Source organism: Poeciliopsis prolifica, unplaced genomic scaffold, assembly GCF_027474105.1.
Source record: "Poeciliopsis prolifica strain line A6 unplaced genomic scaffold, Auburn_PproV2 SCAFFOLD127, whole genome shotgun sequence".
Classification (NCBI taxonomy): Eukaryota; Metazoa; Chordata; class Actinopteri; order Cyprinodontiformes; family Poeciliidae; genus Poeciliopsis; species Poeciliopsis prolifica.
The window spans coordinates 663,763-683,013 of NW_026562502.1; the positions used below are offsets into that span (position 1 = coordinate 663,763).

At 43.1% G+C, this 19,251-nt stretch overlaps 1 protein-coding gene across 1 annotated transcript in view; it reads right to left on the reverse strand.

The window, feature by feature from the left end:
• The window catches only part of LOC129355235 (ribonuclease inhibitor-like), a 50,572-nt gene that overhangs the window by 26,204 nt on the left and 5,117 nt on the right, over positions 1-19,251 (reverse strand). The window contains exons 2-4 of the mRNA XM_055024766.1: positions 16,469-16,675; positions 14,673-14,855; positions 1,047-1,244 (exon numbers count right to left, since the gene is read on the reverse strand). Coding sequence (XP_054880741.1) covers positions 1,047-1,244; positions 14,673-14,855; positions 16,469-16,675 — 588 coding nt within the window. The remainder of the gene's footprint in view (positions 1-1,046; positions 1,245-14,672; positions 14,856-16,468; positions 16,676-19,251) is intronic.

The window sequence follows — 19,251 nt, forward strand, 5'->3', positions numbered from 1 at the left end:
GTGTGAAATAAAGTCCAGTGGAGATTGAAAACAAATGTGTGTTTAGGTTGATGTGTGGCTGAACGATGAGCCCAGATGATTGTTGTTCTTTTTGGGGCTTTTATTGTGATCCATTGGGGCCAGAAAGTCTTTGGATCCTGAGTTAGAGAAATGTTTCTATGGAAATATTTCTAAGTGTTTCCCTGGATGTATTTATCATGGCTGCGTCTCAACATTAATAACTTAAACCCAGCCATCAGCCTCGTGGGCGGGGCTAACACTCATCCTGGCTCATCCATTGGTTGGTTCTGCTGGGTCTGTTCCAACATGGCGGCTCGTTCATGCAGAACCTGAACTGGTGAGACATTTCAGACCAAGATCGAGACGCAGAGGCTGGAGCTGCTCAGCAGTTTGTAGCAGATGAATCACAGAAAGTTTAGAAAGTCGTTGGAGTTATTTAGACATCGACTGCAGACTGACTGAAAGTTTTCCACCACAACGTCACACACCTGGACCAGGTGGTGCACCATGTGACCTCAGGGGGCGCTAGCGAGCAATTATCGACATGAACATGTTGGAGACAAACAAGAGCCATCAGAACACGATGGTCACAGAATCTCCTGAGATCAGCTGCTGTTCATGGCATGTCTCATCATATATTCAACTATTTAGAGCAAAATTAAATGAGTTATTGGCTTCATGGCTCATTTAATTTATTCAAGAGAGATTTACCAATATGTATTTCATGGCACATTTATTCATTTAATTTTGCCACCTTTGAGCTTCCATAGATTCCAGAAGCTAAAGATTAAAACATTCAAATAAATGCATGAATACATAAAATGTTATTATTCCTCTTTAACAGATTTAATTTCTAAAGAAAGAGAAACAACCAGTAAATCTGAAGTTGCAGCATCAGCACTTTGCTCTTATTCTGTGATTTTCCACTTCCTGTTTCCTCCCTGCAGCCTCTTTTACAGGAGAGCAGCTCAGAAACATCTGGACTGATCTCTGGAAACGACTTTACATCAGAAATATCAACAATGACTCAAGACACTGTTTCTTACTGCAGTCGTTGTATTCTGCATCCAGGATCCTGCAGAATATCACAGATCTCCTTCAGTCCATCATCTCCCAGGTTGTAGTAGCTGTTGTTGTAAATGTTGTTGTTGCTCAGCTGCAGTCCAGGTTGACCTGACGGGTCGGAGGTCAGAGCTGAGGCCGGATCGTCACAGCTGATCTTTGACAAGCTGCAGTGGCTGAATCTGAATAAAGAACCAAAGATATGAGCTGAAGCCACCGGTCCAACAGAACCAGTTAGAACAACAGAACCAGTTAGAACAACAGAACCAGTTAGAACAACAGAACCAGTTAGAGCAACAGAACCAGTTAAAGCAACAGAACCAGTTAGAAAATCAGAACCAGTTAGAACAACAGAACCAGTTAAAGCAACAGAACCAGTTAGAACAACAGAACCAGTTAGAACAACAGAACCAGTTAGAACAACAGAACCAGTTAGAACATCAGAACCAGTTAGAGCAACAGAACCAGTTAGAGCAACAGAACCAGTTAGAACAACAGAACCAGTTAGAACAACAGAACCAGTTAGAACAACAGAACCAGTTAGAGCAACAGAACCAGTTAGAACAACAGAACCAGTTAGAACAACAGAACCAGTTAGAGCAACAGAACCAGTTAGAGCAACAGAACCAGTTAGAACAACAGAACCAGTTAGAACAGAACCAGTTAGAACAACAGAACCAGTTAGAACAGAACCAGTTAGAACAACAGAACCAGTTAGAGCAACAGAACCAGTTAAAGCAACAGAACCAGTTAGAGCAACAGAACCAGTTAGAACAACAGAACCAGTTAGAACAGAACCAGTTAGAGCAACAGAACCAGTTAGAACATCAGAACCAGTTAGAGCAACAGAACCAGTTAGAACAACAGAACCAGTTAGAACAACAGAACCAGTTAGAGCAACAGAACCAGTTAAAGCAACAGAACCAGTTAGAAAATCAGAACCAGTTAGAACAACAGAACCAGTTAGAACATCAGAACCAGTTAGAACATCAGAACCAGTTAGAACAACAGAACCAGTTAGAGCAACAGAACCAGTTAGAACAACAGAACCAGTTAGAACAACAGAACCAGTTAGAGCAACAGAACCAGTTAGAACAACAGAACCAGTTAGAACAACAGAACCAGTTAGAGCAACAGAACCAGTTAGAGCAACAGAACCAGTTAGAACAACAGAACCAGTTAGAACAGAACCAGTTAGAGCAACAGAACCATTTAGAACATCAGAACCAGTTAGAACAACAGAACCAGTTAAAGCAACAGAACCAGTTAGAACAGCAGAACCAGTTAGAACAACAGAACCAGTTAGAACATCAGAACCAGTTAGAGCAACAGAACCAGTTAGAACATCAGAACCAGTTAGAGCAACAGAACCAGTTAGAACAACAGAACCAGTTAGAACAACAGAACCAGTTAGAGCAACAGAACCAGTTAGAACAACAGAACCAGTTAGAACAACAGAACCAGTTATAGCAACAGAACCAGTTAGAGCAACAGAACCATTTAGAACATCAGAACCAGTTAGAACAACAGAACCAGTTAGAACAACAGAACCAGTTAGAACATCAGAACCAGTTAGAGCAACAGAACCATTTAGAACATCAGAACCAGTTAGAGCAACAGAACCAGTTAAAGCAACAGAACCAGTTAGAACAGCAGAACCAGTTAGAACAACAGAACCAGTTAGAACATCAGAACCAGTTAGAGCAACAGAACCAGTTAGAACAACAGAACCAGTTAGAACAACAGAACCAGTTAGAGCAACAGAACCAGTTAAAGCAACAGAACCAGTTAGAACATCAGAACCAGTTAGAACAAAAGAACCAGTTAGAACAGCAGAACCAGTTAAAACAACAGAACCAGTTAGAACAACAGAACCAGTTAGAGCAACAGAACCAGTTAGAACAACAGAACCAGTTAGAACATCAGAACCAGTTAGAACAACAGAACCAGTTAGAACATCAGAACCAGTTAGAACATCAGAACCAGTTAGAACAACAGAACCAGTTAGAACAACAGAACCAGTTAGAGCAACAGAACCAGTTAGAACAGAACCAGTTAGAGCAACAGAACCAGTTAGAACAATAGAACCAGTTAGAGCAACAGAACCAGTTAGAGCAACAGAACCAGTTAGAGCAACAGAACCATTTAGAACATCAGAACCAGTTAGAACAACAGAACCAGTTAGAGCAACAGAACCAGTTAGAACAGAACCAGTTAGAGCAACAGAACCACTTAGAACAACAGAACCAGTTAGAGCAACAGAACCAGTTAGAACATCAGAACCAGTTAGAGCAACAGAACCAGTTAGAACAACAGAACCAGTTAGAGCAACAGAACCAGTTAGAACATCAGAACCAGTTAGAACAACAGAACCAGTTAGAGCAACAGAACCAGTTAGAACAACAGAACCAGTTAGAGCAACAGAACCAGTTAGAGCAACAGAACCAGTTAGAGCAACAGAACCAGTTTAGAGCAACAGAACCAGTTAGAACATCAGAACCAGTTAGAACAACAGAACCAGTTAGAACAACAGAACCAGTTAGAACATCAGAACCAGTTAGAACAGAACCAGTTAGAGCAACAGAACCAGTTAGAGCAACAGAACCAGTTAGAACAACAGAACCAGTTAGAACAACAGAACCAGTTAGAGCAACAGAACCAGTTAGAACATCAGAACCACTTAGAACAACAGAACCAGTTAGAGCAACAGAACCATTTAGAGCAACAGAACCACTTAGAACAACAGAACCAGTTAGAGCAACAGAACCAGTTAGAACATCAGAACCAGTTAGAACAACAGAACCAGTTAGAGCAACAGAACCAGTTAGAGCAACAGAACCAGTTAGAGCAACAGAACCATTTAGAACATCAGAACCAGTTAGAACAACAGAACCAGTTAGAACAACAGAACCAGTTAGAACATCAGAACCAGTTAGAACAGAACCAGTTAGAGCAACAGAACCAGTTAGAGCAACAGAACCAGTTAGAGCATCAGAACCAGTTAGAACAACAGAACCATTTAGAACATCAGAACCAGTTAGAACAACAGAACCAGTTAGAACATCAGAACCAGTTAGAACAACAGAACCAGTTAGAACAGAACCAGTTAGAACAACAGAACCAGTTAGAGCAACAGAACCAGTTAGAACAACAGAACCAGTTAGAACAACAGAACCAGTTAGAGCAACAGAACCATTTAGAACATCAGAACCAGTTAGAACAACAGAACCAGAGCAACAGAACCAGTTAGAACAACAGAACCAGTTAGAGCAACCGAACCAGTTAGAACATCAGAACCAGTTAGAGCAACAGAACCAGTTAGAGCAACAGAACCAGTTAGAGCAACAGAACCAGTTAGAACAACAGAACCAGTTAGAGCAACAGAACCAGTTAGAACAACAGAACCAGTTAGAACAGAACCAGTTAGAACAACAGAACCAGTTAGAACAACAGAACCAGTTAGAGCAACAGAACCAGTTAGAGCAACAGAACCAGTTAAAGCAACAGAACCAGTTAGAACATCAGAACCAGTTAGAACAACAGAACCAGTTAGAACAACAGAACCAGTTAGAACATCAGAACCAGTTAGAACAACAGAACCAGTTAGAACAACAGAACCAGTTAGAACAACAGAACCAGTTAGAACATCAGAACCAGTTAGAACAACAGAACCAGTTAGAGCAACAGAACCAGTTAGAGCAACAGAACCAGTTAGAGCAACAGAACCAGTTAGAGCAACAGAACCAGTTAGAGCAACAGAACCAGTTAGAACAACAGAACCAGTTAGAACAACAGAACCAGTTAGAACAACAGAACCAGTTAGAACATCAGAACCAGTTAGAGCAACAGAACCAGTTAGAACAACAGAACCAGTTAGAACATCAGAACCAGTTAGAGCAACAGAAGTTAGAACAACAGAACCAGTTAAAGCAACAGAACCAGTTAGAACATCAGAACCAGTTAGAGCAACAGAACCAGTTAGAACAACAGAACCAGTTAAAGCAACAGAACCAGTTAGAACATCAGAACCAGTTAGAACAACAGAACCAGTTAAAGCAACAGAACCAGTTAGAACAGCAGAACCAGTTAGAACAACAGAACCAGTTAGAGCAACAGAACCAGTTAAAGCAACAGAACCAGTTAGAACATCAGAACCAGTTAGAACAACAGAACCAGTTAGAACAACAGAACCAGTTAGAACATCAGAACCAGTTAGAACAAAAGAACCAGTTAGAACAACAGAACCAGTTAGAACATCAGAACCAGTTAGAACAACAGAACCAGTTAGAACATCAGAACCAGTTAGAACATCAGAACCAGTTAGAACAAAAGAACCAGTTAGAACAACAGAACCAGTTAGAACAACAGAACCAATTAGAACAACAGAACCAGTTAGCACATCAGAACCAGTTAGAACAAAAGAACCAGTTAGAACAACAGAACCAGTTAGAGCAACAGAACCAGTTAGAACAACAGAACCAGTTAGAGCAACAGAACCAGTTAGAACAACAGAACCAGTTAGAACAGAACCAGTTAGAACAACAGAACCAGTTAGAACAACAGAACCAGTTAGAGCAACAGAACCAGTTAGAGCAACAGAACCAGTTAAAGCAACAGAACCATTAGAACATCAGAACCAGTTAGAACAACAGAACCAGTTAGAACAACAGAACCAGTTAGAACATCAGAACCAGTTAGAACAACAGAACCAGTTAGAACATCAGAACCAGTTAGAACAACAGAACCAGTTAGAGCAACAGAACCAGTTAGAGCAACAGAACCAGTTAGAGCAACAGAACCAGTTAGAACAACAGAACCAGTTAGAGCAACAGAACCAGTTAGAACAACAGAACCAGTTAGAACAGAACCAGTTAGAACAACAGAACCAGTTAGAACAACAGAACCAGTTAGAGCAACAGAACCAGTTAGAGCAACAGAACCAGTTAGAACAACAGAACCAGTTAGAGCAACAGAACCAGTTAGAACATCAGAACCAGTTAGAGCAACAGAACCAGTTAGAACAACAGAACCAGTTAGAACATCAGAACCAGTTTAGAGCAACAGAACCAGTTAGAACAACAGAACCAGTTAAAGCAACAGAACCAGTTAGAACATCAGAACCAGTTAGAGCAACAGAACCAGTTAGAACAACAGAACCAGTTAAAGCAACAGAACCAGTTAGAACATCAGAACCAGTTAGAACAACAGAACCAGTTAAAGCAACAGAACCAGTTAGAACAGCAGAACCAGTTAGAACAACAGAACCAGTTAGAGCAACAGAACCAGTTAAAGCAACAGAACCAGTTAGAACATCAGAACCAGTTAGAACAACAGAACCAGTTAGAACAACAGAACCAGTTAGAACATCAGAACCAGTTAGAACAAAAGAACCAGTTAGAACAACAGAACCAGTTAGAACATCAGAACCAGTTAGAACAACAGAACCAGTTAGAACATCAGAACCAGTTAGAACATCAGAACCAGTTTAGAACAACAGAACCAGTTAGAACATCAGAACCAGTTAGAACATCAGAACCAGTTAGAACATCAGAACCAGTTAGAACAAAAGAACCAGTTAGAACAACAGAACCAGTTAGAACAAACCAATTAACAACAGAACCAGTTAGAACATCAGAACCAGTTAGAACAAAAGAACCAGTTAGAACAACAGAACCAGTTAGAACAACAGAACCAATTAGAACAACAGAACCAGTTAGAACATCAGAACCAGTTAGAACAAAAGAACCAGTTAGAACAACAGAACCAGTTAGAACAACAGAACCAATTAGAACAACAGAACCAGTTAGAGCAGTGCTTCTCAATTATTTTCCGTTACGCCCCCCTAGCAAGAAAAAACTATTCGTGCCCCCCACTCCCCACCGTGACTATCCATCTCTGCATAACATTTTTTCCTTATTAACATTTTTTTCGCTGAAAAAACTCTAGCGGCTTATCGGCGTGATTGGGATGTAACGTATTTAAGTGACGCGCTAATTTATTTGGCTTCATGCTGTCCGCTGCGAGCATTTTTAGACACAGCAAACACAGCGGTCTTTCCTCTTCTCCAACTGTAGTCACAGTGAAGCCAAGCGCTAAATACGCTTCGTCGTATTTCCTCTTCTTAGCTTTCGGTTGACTTTCTGTTGTCTCATTATCTTTGTCTCTCTCCGCTTTTCTTTTCATCCCTGTGAAAAACTTTTTCATGTTGGGGGTTGTTGAATAACGGAGGCCATAGACAGAACGCAGTCGGAGCTTTTTGTTGACTTAACACTGCTAACCAAGGCAAACCTGTTGTCTTGTAAGTCGTAAAATGTTGCACTGTCGCAAACGTGACAGAAGTAACAATGAGAGCGCCACTGCCGCCTACTGTGCGCAATTACACTTTATACTAGTACGGCCAAAAAAAAACCTGTTCCCCAGGATCACGCGCCCCCCCAGGTATCGCATCGCGCCCCCCCAAAGGGGGCCCGCCCCACTATTTGAGAAGCACTGAGTTAGAGCAACAGAACCAGTTAGAACAACAGAACCAGTTAGAACAATAGAACCAGTTAGAAAATCAGAACCAGTTAGAACATCAGAACCAGTTAGAGCAACAGAACCATTTAGAACATCAGACCAGTTAGAACAACAGAACCATTTAGAACATCAGAACCAGTTAGAACAACAGAACCAGTTAGAGCAACAGAACCATTTAGAACATCAGAACCAGTTAGAACAACAGAACCAGTTAAAGCAACAGAACCAGTTAGAACAAAAGAACCAGTTAGAACAGCAGAACCAGTTAAAACAACAGAACCAGTTAGAACATCAGAACCAGTTAGAACAACAGAACCAGTTAGAACATCAGAACCAGTTAGAGCAACAGAACCAGTTAGAAAATCAGAACCAGTTAGAACATCAGAACCAGTTAGAGCAACAGAACCAGTTAGAACAACAGAACCAGTTAGAACATCAGAACCAGTTAGAACATCAGAACCAGTTAGAGCAACAGAACCAGTTAGAAAAACAGAACCAGTTAGAACAACAGAACCAGTTAAAGCAACAGAACCAGTTAGAACATCAGAACCAGTTAGAGCAACAGAACCAGTTAGAACAACAGAACCAGTTAGAGCAACAGAACCAGTTAGAGCAACAGAACCAGTTAGAACAGCCATTCTTAACCACAGTTGGGCCACCAGCGCCACCTAGAGGGCTGCAGGAAACCCCCAGGTTTTTACCTGTGATAAAGTTTACAGAAATCATGATGCAGCATCAGAATGCAGGCGCTCAGTTTCCACCACTTGGTGGCAGTAGTGTGCCAGTCAGTTGTTAAAACGCTCTAATAAGCTTCTTTACCAACAATAAGCCAGAGACGTTCGGTACTGGATTCGTATTTCATGCTAAATATGATCATCTGTAGCTCTGAGAAACTCGTCTTCCTGATCACAAGCTGGGAATCAGGATCAACAAAGATCAAACCCAGCAGAACCAGACCGGACCTGGTCGGCCCGAGAGGCTGAGGTTCTCCCTGGAGGAGAACCAGACGGACAACAGCAGTTTGGCAACACATAAACTGTTGACCTTTTATAGAAAAATCTGGAACTTTCAGAGATTCAAAAGTTAAAAATGTTCAGAAATTTCAAATTCAAATTGATATTTAGCTGCAATTTTTATGCAGTTCAGTTAATAACCAACTGATTGAGCTGCAAATGCAGATCCCAGCATAAATGAAGATGAACGCATCTAACTGTGTCTCACTGTGACAAAACGACTAAATACAAAATCACTGACTGGAGCAAATAACTTCTGAAATGAAAGGACTTCACTGGAATGATGACGCTTCACCTGCGCCTCACAACTTCCTCCTGGTCGCATCCAGAGGACAAATCTACGCTGGTCGGATCCGTCTCATCCAACCCATGAACTTTACTGTCCAAGCCTGAATTAAAGCCAACACATTTTATGCTTTAGGCCACCATGTGAGTCGGCCTGGAGAGTGAAACCTCTCCAGGTTTTATCTGTTGTCCATCCTCCCCAGTCTGGAGGGATCCACTGAACTCAGGAAGCTGTTCATCCCGACTGCGGTCCGGCTCAGGATCAGGGACTTTACCAGGATTGATCTGGGTGCTTTTGCTTCCCTGAACCCGACTGATGTTCGGCCTGCAGAGACCGAAGGAAGGCGCCGTCTTCCAGCTCCATGTCTGAACATCTGCAGCTAGCAATAGTGCCACTGTTAGCAACTTAGCAGCTTCTTCACACACTTTGGGACGTTTCAGACAAGAAATATCAACCACAAAAGGAAGACCAGTCAAAAAATAAATAATCTGGTAACGGGACAGGAAACTGTAATCAATGCAGCCTTAATAATTTCATCAGAAGGAAAGCCTGGTGGCCCGCCAGGCTGATAATGCACTGGGGGAAACCAGGTGGCCCGCCAGGCTGATAATGCACTGGGGAACCTGGTGGCCCGCCAGGCTGATAATGCACTGGGGGAAACCAGGTGGCCCGCCAGGCTGATAATCCACTGGGGAAACCAGGTGGCCCGCCAGGCTGATAATGCACTGGGGAAACCTGGTGGCCCGCCAGGCTGATAATGCACTGGGGGAAACCAGGTGGCCCACCAGGCTGATAATGCACTGGGGGAAACCAGGTGGCCCGCCAGGCTGATAATGCACTGGGGGAAACCTGGTGGCCCGCCAGGCTGATAATGCACTGGGGGAAACCTGGTGGCCCGCCAGGCTGATAATGCACTGGGGGAAACCTGGTGGCCCGCCAGGCTGATAATGCACTGGGGGAAACCTGGTGGCCCGCCAGGCTGATAATGCACTGGGGGAAACCTGGTGGCCCGCCAGGCTGATAATCCACTGGGGGAAACCTGGTGGCCCCTCAGGCTGATAATGCACTGGGGGAAACCTGGTGGCCCGCCAGGCTGATAATGCACTGGGGGAAACCTGGTGGCCCGCCAGGCTGATAATGCACTGAGGGAAACCTGGTGGCCCGCCAGGCTGATAATGCACTGGGGGAAACTTGGTGGCCCACCAGGCTGATAATGCACTGGGGGAAACCAGGTGGCCCGCCAGGCTGATAATGCACTGGGGGAAACTTGGTGGCCCGCCAGGCTGATAATGCACTGAGGGAACCTGGTGGCCCGCCAGGCTGATAATGCACTGGGGGAAACTTGGTGGCCCACCAGGCTGATAATGCACTGGGGGAAACCTGGTGGCCCGCCAGGCTGATAATGCACTGGGGGAAACCTGGTGGCCCGCCAGGCTGATAATGCACTGGGGGAAACCTGGTGGCCCGCCAGGCTGATAATCCACTGGGGGAAACCTGGTGGCCCGCCAGGCTGATAATGCACTGGGGGAAACCTGGTGGCCCGCCAGGCTGATAATGCACTGGGGGAAACCTGGTGGCCCGCCAGGCTGATAATCCACTGGGGGAAACCAGGTGGCCCGCCAGGCTGATAATCCACTGGGGAAACCTGGTGGCCCGCCAGGCTGATAATCCACTGGGGGAAACCTGGTGGCCCGCCAGGCTGATAATGCACTGGGGGAAACCTGGTGGCCCGCCAGGCTGATAATGCACTGGGGGAAACCTGGTGGCCCGCCAGGCTGATAATGCACTGGGGGAAACCTGGTGGCCCGCCAGGCTGATAATGCACTGGGGAAACCAGAGTTAGAAACAGTTTTTCTCATGTCTGATGAAAATGAATCAGGGAATTTGAGGATGAGGCTGCAGGTGGCAGCTTCATGTCTTTGTTTTCCTGTTTCCACTTTAACATGAGAGCAGCTCTTAAACATCAGGATTCATCTCAATACTGATGTTTATTCACATCACAAACATCAGCAATAAACTAAAACATGGAGACTTACTGTAATCGCTGTAGTTTACATTCTGGGTTCTGGAGGAAACCACAGAACTCCTTCACTCCAGATCCTATCAGGTTGTTCCAGTTCAGCTCCAGTTCAGTCAGATGGGAGGGGTTAAAGGTCAGAGCTGAGGCCAGAGAAGAACAGCTGATCTCTGACAACCTGCAGTCCTTCAACCTGGATAAAGAATAAAGATGTGAGCTGAACCAACAGGATGCAGGTTAAAACTGAAATATCAACAAATTAATAATAAAATGTAGAAAATTAATTTCACTGAATGTAAAAGTGAAACATGATGAACTGATGTTTAATATTTGATCCAGTAAAACTGGTTTATAGAGTCCAAACCAGCAGAACCAGAACATGTTATTATGACGTGTTGTTAGAATATTTCAGTGGTTCTGGTCGGGAATTAAAATGGACTTTCAGAACCAAAGTGACATCAGAGCCTGAGGAAAGTTAGATGGGAATGCCTTCGATGTGCAGCTGGAGGTCAGAGGTCAGATTCTGATTTACAGAAACAGTTTGATCTGAATGACTTCAATGAATCGATCAATATTGGTATTGATCCATGATAGCAGGACTGGCTGAACATCAATCAGCACAAAATATAAAGTCTGTTTTCCACAGATGGAGAATTTCAGTCTGGAAAGTTTCTTCCTGAAAACTGTTGGTGCACATAAAGTTCAGCTTCCTATTAAATGTGATCTTAATGGGAGCAACTGGGATGGAACTGGGATTGAACTGGGATTGAAGTGGGATTGAACTGGGAATGTACTGGGAATGTACTGGGATTGAACTGGGATGGAACTGGGATTGAACTGGGATTGAACTGGGATGGAACTGGGAATGAACTGGGATTGAAGTGGGATTGAACTGGGATTGAACTGGGATGGAACTGGGACGAAACTGGGATGAAACTGGGATGGAACTGGGATGGAACTGGGATTGAACTGGGATTGAACTGGGATGAAACTGGGATGGAACTGGGAAGAAACTGGGATTGAACTGGGATTGAACTGGGATTGAACTGGATGAAACTGGGATGAACTGGGATGAAACTGGGATGGAACTGGGATGGAACTGGGATTGAACTGGGATTGAACTGGGATGAAACTGGGATGAAACTGGGATGGAACTGGGATTGAACTGGGATTGAACTGGGATGAAACTGGGATGGAACTGGGAAGAAACTGGGATGAAACTGGGATGAAACTGGGATTGAACTGGGATTGAACTGGGATTGAACTGGGATGAAACTGGGATGGAACTGGGAATTAACTGGGATTGAAGTGGGATGGAACTGGGAATGAACTGGGATGAAACTGGGATTGAACTGGATGGAACTGGGATTGAACTGGGATTGAACTGGGATGGAACTGGGGATTGAACTGGGATTGAACTGGGATGGAACTGGATGGAACTGGGATGAAACTGGGAATGAACTGGGATGGAACTGGGATGGAACTGGGATTGAACTGGGATTGAACTGGGATTGAACTGGGATTGAACTGGGATTGAACTGGGATTGAACTGGGAATGTACTGGGATTGAACTGGGATGGAACTGGGATTGAACTGGGATTGAACTGGGATGGAACTGGGATTGAACTGGGATGGAACTGGGATGGAACTGGGATGGAACTGGGATGAAACTGGGAATGAACTGGGATGGAACTGGGATGGAACTGGGATTGAACTGGGATGGAACTGGGATTGAACTGGGATGGAACTGGATTGAACTGGGATGGAACTGGGATGGAACTGGGATGAAACTGGGAATGTACTGGGATTGAACTGGGATGGAACTGGGATTGAACTGGGATTGAACTGGGATGGAACTGGGATGGAACTGGGATGAAACTGGGAATGAAACTGGGATGGAACTGGGATGGAACTGGGATTGAACTGGGATGGAACTGGGATTGAACTGGATGGAACTGGGATGAAACTGGGATGAAACTGGGATTGAACTGGGATGGAACTGGGATTGAACTGGGATGGAACTGGGATGAACTGGGATGAAACTGGGATGGAACTGGGATGAAACTGGGATGGAACTGGGATGAAACTGGGATGGAACTGGGATGGAACTGGGATGAAACTGGGATGAAACTGGGATTGAACTGGGATGGAACTGGGATGAAACTGGGATGGAACTGGGAATGTACTGGGATTGAACTGGGATGGAACTGGGATGGAACTGGGATTGAACTGGGATGGAACTGGGAATGTACTGGGATTGAACTGGGATGGAACTGGGATTGAACTGGGATGGAACTGGGATGGAACTGGGGATGAAACTGGGAATGTACTGGGATTGAACTGGGATGGAACTGGGATTGAACTGGGATTGAACTGGGATGGAACTGGGATGGAACTGGGATGAAACTGGGAATGAACTGGGATGGAACTGGGATGGAACTGGGATTGAACTGGGATGGAACTGGGATTGAACTGGGATGGAACTGGGATGAAACTGGGATGAAACTGGGATTGAACTGGGATGGAACTGGGATGGAACTGGGATGGAACTGGGATGGAACTGGGATTGAACTGGGAATGAAGTGGGACCAATGGTGAAGGAAGGACACAGTGTTTGGTCCAAAAACCTTGAAATCAAAGGAAGAAAGAAATAAAAATCCTGGTAAAATTGAAGTGAATTAAACTTTAATCTAAGTGACACATTAACAATAAATAATTCAAATCCATAAATGAAACAAACTGGTTGGCATTTTGGGTCAGCAAAGGCTAACATCAGTCAAACTGTATTGATCATTGAGGAACATTTAAAATAACATGTTAATGTAAATAAAACATTTTTAATCTAAACTCCTTTTTACAGTGTTATATGTAGAGCAGCACCAGCCTCATGTCGGCCCTCGGTTTTGATCGAAGGTCTGAATGGACCAGAATAATGAATAATCCGAGTTTTGGGGATGAATGAAAGATTTCCGGTTCATTAATGAATCATCTTGTAAACATGAGCAGCAGCAGCCCGATGAAAACCAGGCTGTGGTTTCCCTGCATCCAATCAGGTTGGCTTTGGTTCCCTGATCAATGATGAGGATGAAGAATCACCATCATCATCCTCAGTGTGAAGCTGGCCACCGTCTGCTCTTCCAGCCGCTCTAAACATTAGCAGCTTTTAGCTCCTGCTAACTTATTCACAGAAGTCACTTTCCTCTGGTATGGAGACAACAAACACTTCACCATGCAGTAATGCTAACACCGGATGTAGCATTAGCTGCTACCTCAATGGAGCATGCTAACAGCTCTAATCACGCTAAGCTAGCTTAGCTTAGCATCAGGAAGCCTTTTACCGTCGGTTTGCTCCGTTATTCTCAGTAAATTTCCTTCATTGTCTTCAGTGTTAGACAGCATTAATCTCTCTTTGTCACGTTTCTGCTTCTCACTAGAGGTGGGCGGATCCATCCCAGTATTGATCACATCGGTACCAATATTGATCATATTGATATTGAAGGAAATATTAAAGTGCTTCATCTGAATCTGTCCCACACCAGACTGGAGCGTCTCCACCTTTCATTCATTTATTTACCTCCATTTGCTTCAGCAGCAAAACATTTCAACTAAAGTTCAATATTCTGACAGCCTGAAATATGAAAATAATTTATTTTAATGGAAAAATGTTTGACAAAAAATATTCTGCCTTTTTGACATCAGGATGTTTGTTAGGCAAATAAATTATGAATGAAAATAATTGTTAACGTATCAATGAATCATTTTGACAGAGAAAACAAACCTTAAAGTCTTGACTTTAGTGACTGAACTCTGCAGGATCTCACACAGACGCTTCATCCCAGAGTCTGAAACGGTTTCCTCCATGTTGATCTCATTTATTTCCACTTCAGTCAGATGTTGGTTGGACTGCAGAGCTGAGGCCAGAGAAGAACAGCTGATCTCTGACAAACTGCATTTCTTCAACCTGGATAAAGAATAAAAGATGTGAGCTGAACCAACAGGATGCAGGTGAACCAGTCCAACAGAACCAGATGAATGAATATTAATGCCAACATGAAGCTGCTGCTGCTTCAACTGCAGAATTTTAGTAAGAAAATCCTTCCAGGTCTGATCAAAGTACTGAAGCATCAATCATTGATTATAGATTTGTTCCTGACAGACAGGTTAGAAATGGATCAATTAAATAAAGATAAAATTAAATCATATAAATCTCCCATTAATTCAATAATGCATCATAAAAATATAAAAAAACACTTAAAAATATCACAAAGTTCTTTAATACATTAATAATTGAATATATAATGAAATTCTGACGTATTCAGTGAATAATTAGGTCAACCTTTAGAAATGAATTGAAATCATAAAACGTCCTGTTAGTGCAGTGGTTCCCAAAGTGTGGGGCGCGCCCCCTAGAGGGAACACGGTGCCACTGCAGGGGGCAGGAAGAGTATGATGGAAAATAAAGCAGTTACACAGTTAAAGTGTTTCACTGTAAAGATGGTTTGTAGTTTTGCTGGAACCTGAAGTGTGAAATAAAGTCCAGTGGAGATTGAAAACAAAATGTGTGTTTAGGTTGATGTGTGGCTGAACGATGAGCCCAGATGATTGTTGTTCTTTTTGGGGCTTTTATTGTGATCCATTGGGGCCAGAAAGTCTTTGGATCCACTGAGTTAGAGAAATGTTTCTATGGAAATATTTCTAAGTGTTTCCCTGGATGTATTTATCATGGCTGCCGTCTCAACATTCATAACTTAAACCCAGCCATCAGCCTCGTGGGCGGGGCTAACACTCATCCTGGCTCATCCATTGGTTGGTTCTGCTGGGTCTGTTCCAACATGGCGGCTCCGTTCATGCAGAACCTGAACTGGTGAGACATTTCAGACCAAGATCGAGACGCAGAGGCTGGAGCTGCTCAGCAGTTTGTAGCAGATGAATCAGAAAGTTTAGAAAGTCGTTGGAGTTATTTCTAGACATCGACTGCAGACTGACTGAAAGGTTTTCCACCACAACGTCACACACCTGGACCAGGTGGTGACCATGTGACCACAGGGGGCGCTAGCGAGCAATTATCGACATGAACATGTTGGAGACAAACAAGAGCCATCAGAACACGATGGTCACAGAATCTCCTGAGATCAGCTGCTGTTCATGGCATGTCTCATCATATATTCAACTATTTAGAGCAAAATTAAATGAGTTATTGGCTTCATGGCACATTTAATTTATACAAGAGAGATTTACCAATATGTATTTTATGGCACATTTATTCATTTAATTTTGCCACCTTTGAGCTTCCATAGATTCCAGAAGCTAAAGATTAAAAACATTCAAATAAATGCATGAATACATAAAATGTTATTATTCCTCTTTAACAGATTTAATTTCTAAAGAAAGAGAAACAACCAGTAAATCTGAAGTTGCAGCATCAGCACTTTGCTCTTATTCTGTGATTTTCCACTTCCTGTTTCCTCCCTGCAGCCTCTTTTACAGGAGAGCAGCTCAGAAACATCTGGACTGATCTCTGGAAACGACTTTACATCAGAAATATCAACAATGACTCAAGACACTGTTTCTTACTGCAGTCGTTGTATTCTGCATCCAGGATCCTGCAGAATATCACAGATCTCCTTCAGTCCATCATCTCCCAGGTTGTAGTCGTAGTAGTAGCTGTTGTTGTAAATGTTGTTGTTGCTCAGCTGCAGTCCAGGTTGACCTGACGGGTCGGAGGTCAGAGCTGAGGCCGGATCGTCACAGCTGATCTTTGACAAGCTGCAGTGGCTGAATCTGAATAAAGAACCAAAGATATGAGCTGAAGCCACCGGTCCAACAGAACCAGTTAGAACAACAGAACCAGTTAGAACATCAGAACCAGTTAGAACATCAGAACCAGTTAGAACAACAGAACCAGTTAGAACAACAGAACCAGTTAGAGCAACAGAACCAGTTAGAACATCAGAACCAGTTAGAGCAACAGAACCAGTTAGAACATCAGAACCAGTTAGAACAACAGAACCAGTTAGAACAACAGAACCAGTTAGAGCAACAGAACCAGTTAAAGCAACAGAACCAGTTAGAAAATCAGAACCAGTTAGAACAACAGAACCAGTTAGAACAACAGAACCAGTTAAAGCAACAGAACCAGTTAGAACAACAGAACCAGTTAGAACAACAGAACCAGTTAGAACAACAGAACCAGTTAGAACATCAGAACCAGTTAGAGCAACAGAACCAGTTAGAGCAACAGAACCAGTTAGAACAACAGAACCAGTTAGAACAACAGAACCAGTTAGAGCAACAGAACCAGTTAGAACAACAGAACCAGTTAGAACATCAGAACCAGTTAGAACAACAGAACCAGTTAGAGCAACAGAACCAGTTAGAACAACAGAACCAGTTAGAGCAACAGAACCAGTTAGAGCAACAGAACCAGTTAGAACAACAGAACCAGTTAGAACAGAACCAGTTAGAACAACAGAACCAGTTAGAGCAACAGAACCAGTTAGAACAACAGAACCAGTTAGAGCAACAGAACCAGTTAAAGCAACAGAACCAGTTAGAGCAACAGAACCAGTTAGAACAACAGAACCAGTTAGAACAGAACCAGTTAGAGCAACAGAACCAGTTAGAACATCAGAACCAGTTAGAGCAACAGAACCAGTTAGAACAACAGAACCAGTTAGAACAACAGAACCAGTTAGAGCAACAGAACCAGTTAAAGCAACAGAACCAGTTAGAAAATCAGAACCAGTTAGAACAACAGAACCAGTTAGAACATCAGAACCAGTTAGAACATCAGAACCAGTTAGAACAACAGAACCAGTTAGAGCAACAGAACCAGTTAGAACAACAGAACCAGTTAGAACAACAGAACCAGTTAGAGCAACAGAACCAGTTAGAACAACAGAACCAGTTAGAACAACAGAACCAGTTAGAGCAACAGAACCAGTTAGAGCAACAGAACCAGTTAGAACAACAGAACCAGTTAGAACAGAACCAGTTAGAGCAACAGAACCAGTTAGAACATCAGAACCAGTTAGAACAACAGAACCAGTTAGAACAGAACCAGTTAGAGCAACAGAACCAGTTAGAACAACAGAACCAGTTAGAGCAACAGAACCAGTTAAAGCAACAGAACCAGTTAGAGCAACAGAACCAGTTAGAACAACAGAACCAGTTAGAACAGAACCAGTTAGAGCAACAGAACCAGTTAGAACATCAGAACCAGTTAGAGCAACAGAACCAGTTAGAGCAACAGAACCAGTTAGAGCAACAGAACCAATTAGAGCAACAGAACCAGTTAGAGCAACAGAACCAGTTAGAGCAACAGAACCAGTTAGAGCAACAGAACCAGTTAGAGCAACAGAACCAGTTAGAGCAACAGAACCAGTTAAAGCAACAGAACCAGTTAGAAAATCAGAACCAGTTAGAACAACAGAACCAGTTAGAGCAACAGAACCAGTTAGAACATCAGAACCAGTTAGAACATCAGAACCAGTTAGAACAACAGAACCAGTTAGAACAACAGAACCAGTTAGAGCAACAGAACCAGTTAGAACAACAGAACCAGTTAGAGCAACAGAACCAGTTAGAACAACAGAACCAGTTAGAACAACAGAACCAGTTAGAACAACAGAACCAGTTAGAAAATCAGAACCAGTTAGAACAACAGAACCAGTTAAAGCAACAGAACCAGTTAGAACAACAGAACCAGTTAGAACAACAGAACCAGTTAGAACATCAGAACCAGTTAGAACATCAGAACCATTTAGAACATCAGAACCAGTTAGAGCAAGAACCAGTTAGAACAACAGAACCAGTTAAAGCAACAGAACCAGTTAGAACATCAGAACCAGTTAGAACATCAGAACCAGTTAGAACATCAGAACCAGTTAGAACAACAAACCAGTTAGAACATCAGAACCAGTTAGAGCAACAGAACCAGTTAGAGCAACAGAACCAGTTAGAACAACAGAACCAGTTAGAGCAACAGAACCAGTTAGAACAACAGAACCAGTTAGAACAACAGAACCAGTTAGAACAACAGAACCAGTTAGAACATCAGAACCAGTTAGAACACAGAACCAGTTAGAACAACAGAACCAGTTAGAGCAACAGAACCAGTTAGAACAGAACCAGTTAGAGCAACAGAACCAGTTAGAACAACAGAACCAGTTAGAACAACAGAACCAGTTAGAACAGAACCAGTTAGAACATCAGAACCAGTTAGAGCAACAGAACCAGTTAGAGCAACAGAACCAGTTAGAACAACAGAACCAGTTAGAGCAACAGAACCAGTTAGAACAACAGAACCAGTTAGAACATCAGAACCAGTTAGAGCAACAGAACCAGTTAGAACAACA